This window comes from Monopterus albus, unplaced genomic scaffold, assembly GCF_001952655.1.
Source record: "Monopterus albus unplaced genomic scaffold, M_albus_1.0 scaffold34.1, whole genome shotgun sequence".
In the NCBI taxonomy this organism is placed as follows: Eukaryota; Metazoa; Chordata; class Actinopteri; order Synbranchiformes; family Synbranchidae; genus Monopterus; species Monopterus albus.
The window spans coordinates 3,431,843-3,434,850 of record NW_018127914.1 but is presented as its reverse complement, the minus strand read 5'-3'; the positions used below and the strand labels follow the sequence as shown (position 1 = coordinate 3,434,850).

General features: G+C 44.9%; 1 protein-coding gene across 4 annotated transcripts in view; it reads left to right on the top strand.

The window, feature by feature from the left end:
* Positions 1–3,008, top strand: part of prrc2a (proline-rich coiled-coil 2A) — a 22,432-nt gene that overhangs the window by 13,550 nt on the left and 5,874 nt on the right. For 3 of the 4 annotated variants that reach the window (XM_020597367.1, XM_020597366.1, XM_020597365.1), the window contains 5 exons: positions 1,337–1,439; positions 1,532–1,721; positions 1,927–2,019; positions 2,250–2,787; positions 2,873–3,008. The exon at positions 2,873–3,008 is cut by the window's right edge and continues 118 nt beyond it. In XM_020597367.1, coding sequence (XP_020453023.1) covers positions 1,337–1,439; positions 1,532–1,721; positions 1,927–2,019; positions 2,250–2,787; positions 2,873–3,008 — 1,060 coding nt within the window. The remainder of the gene's footprint in view (positions 1–1,336; positions 1,440–1,531; positions 1,722–1,926; positions 2,020–2,249; positions 2,788–2,872) is intronic. The other variant, XM_020597368.1, reaches the window with a different exon arrangement.

Genomic DNA, 3,008 nt, shown 5'->3' with positions numbered 1-3,008 from the left:
TGACTAAATTCTTAGTCAGGTACAGCCGTACAAGAAATATTTAACTATGTTCAATTCAATAAAACAGCAGTCTTAGAAAAAAAGAATCACATTAGAATACTGTTTTTCTATAAGTACATTTAGAACAAAATTTTAATTTGTGCTTATGAGCGCAACATTTTCAATTAATTTAGGGCACAGCCGTGATGAGCTGGTGCAATGCAGGATTTCATTTCTATTGTTGTGTCCCCAATAAATTTTGACTGAGTATCCTAATGCTTTGCATATTGATTCAATGCTAATGTTGCTAAATGACTGAGGAGGTGATGATATAGTGGTAATGGTTGAGATTAATGCTTTGTCATAACGTAATAACTCACAGGTTTGCACCAAGACATCCAGGATGCCTCAACAGACACACCAGCACACAGGAATTAAATTTGTGGGAAAGGTCTTGGAAACTGTATGTGAGTACCCTCCAGTTGGGGGCGGCTGTTGCTCAGGAGGTAGAGTGGGTTGTTTCCCCAAACAGAGAATTAACAGTTCGATTCCTGGCTTGTCCAGTCAATATGTCGAAGTGTCCTTGAGCAAGACACTGAACCCCCAGTTGCTCCCGGTGATGTCACTGGTGTGTGAATGTGTGAGTGCTTGGGAGTGTGAATGGGTGAATGGCCAAATAATGTGAAAGCGTTTTGAGTGTGCTGTAAAAGCGTAGAAAGGTGCTATACAAGTATAAGACCATTTACCATGGAAAATTCTTTATCTGTGTTTGAGAGTTGTTTGCTCTGAAGAATTAAAATACTTAGTGGTGATGAATCATCTCAAAGTTTATTTTATATCATAATGGAAAGAAGACCACAGCGCTCTCTGACAAGCGTCTCTAAACTCCATGCATTTATACTCTCACAGAACAAAAAGAGAACCCACTCCCTGCTAGCTTGGTTAATTGACAGAAAACAGATACATATATTCACTTATCCATAATGTCTCTGTTTGCCCTTGAGGGCCTGAAGTAACAAACATATACACCCCACCTACTCTGTTTATTTTCTTTTTGGCCACAAAGAGTAAACTTCACATCTTCAGCATCTTCCCTGTTAGCAAATCACCCAAAACCTACATTTGTTAAGCATTCTTTTAGATAATATATCCTCCATATGACTCCTTAAGTAGATTTCAGTTATTACAGATAAAATTGGACCAGTAATTTTATAAATGCAGTGCTTGATTTCTCTAACCCAATATGTTGTATTTCTCATAGAAGGATGGTAAATAATGTTCAAGTGCACTGAATGGGTGTTTGATACAGGCATGGTTCTGTTTTGTTTTTTTGTTTTGTTTTTTTGGGCCTTAACAGGGGCTCATGAGGAGATAGATTACTCCGCCAAGTTGAAGTTCAGCGATGATGAAGGAGAAGAAGAAGTGGAAGAGGAGAGAACTGAGAGCAAGAACGACTCACAGTATGTGATATATCAATGTGTGACATCTTTAAACTAAAAAAAAAAAATGTGAAAATGCTATTTTACTTATAAAAAAACATCATTTTCATCAGTGGTCAGCAGAAGTCCCAGGATACCCCCTCTGTAGCCTCTCGCTCTCGAGCCTCAGATAGCGGTGGAGACACCCGATGTACCCCTCCCTCTAATGCTGACAACAGCCCCCAACCTTCCTCAAGCAAGCCAGGATGGGTCGAGGAGGGAGGCAGTGCCTGGGGGTGCCAGGGAGCGCCATCCAGCTATCAGGTAGTATGCTGAACAGCAGCAACAAAATGTTGTCTGGAGAGGCCAAACTCAAGCTGTGTAAAGTTCAGATGTTTTAACACAGGGCAGTTTGTGCATACTTTGTGCAAAGACTGATTTGTGGGCAGAGATATGTTAGTTTTTGTGTGTTATTGTCAGTGTAGATTACTATGGTGGAACTTGGCTAATAGTGTCTGCATGTATACAGGGGCGCAGGCCTGGATTGGGTGGTCCCCGGGAGCAGCCCTCCCCCCCACCTGGGCCGCTCCTTGGACAAGGGCCCTACTTCTTTTACCGACAGGTAGACACCAGATAGGGCCTCATAGACAAATCATTTCTGTCATTGTCATCCACCGCCCACAGGTCTTATAGATAAGTCATTTTTAGTTTGAAGTTCAGTTCTTGCGTCTTTCTTTTGTTTGTTTTCAGTTGACGTTGAGCATTTTTCTTTTTCTGCAAGATTGCTACGGTCTCATCTAGTCTAGAGTTAAAACAGTGTATTGGAGCATCATATATTTTATAACTGTTCAGGACCGGCCCCACAACCAGGGTGCAATTCTGTGCCCTGGGAAACCTGGCCCTGCCCAGCATCAGCCAACAACAGGAGGCCCAACACCTCCTTCCCACAGGGCCCAGGGGGATGATGAGGATGAGACTTGGCGTCAGCGCAGGAAGCAGTCCTCCTCTGAGATTTCTGCTGCTGTGGAACGGGCCCGTCGTCGTCGTGAGGAGGAAGAACGTAGGATGGAGGAAGAGAGACGTGCAGCATGTGCAGAGAAGCTAAAGAGACTGGATGAGAAGCAACAGCAGCAGCAGGGCAGCAGCCTAGGAGGTGGTGGTAGCAACAGTAAAACCCCCAGCCTTGATGGAAACTCTACATCTGCCACAGTAGGCAGCCCTAGTCCATCTATTTCAGCCTCTGCCTCCTCCCCCAACATCAGCCAGCCCCCATCCCCTTGTGTGGACCCTGAGGAGCTTCCAGTGCTGGTTGTCCAGCCAGGGCACGGTTCTGCAGTCAATGACACACAGCGAGCCAGCAGCAACAGCAGCAGCTATGACTCCAGTGCAGGTGAGGTTTTTCAGGTACATGTCCAGATGTGCTTGACTACCTCTTGATCATGACTCCTAGTTCAACCCCACAACCTTTCTTCTAGGCTCAGATGCCCTACAGGGTTCCCAGCCAGCTGTATCACAGCCACAGCAGCCCACACCGGACATACCTACACCAGGAGAGGCTAAGGAAGAGACTGTGAGTGGTCCTCACATTCGTGCAGGAAGTGGAAGTGAAAG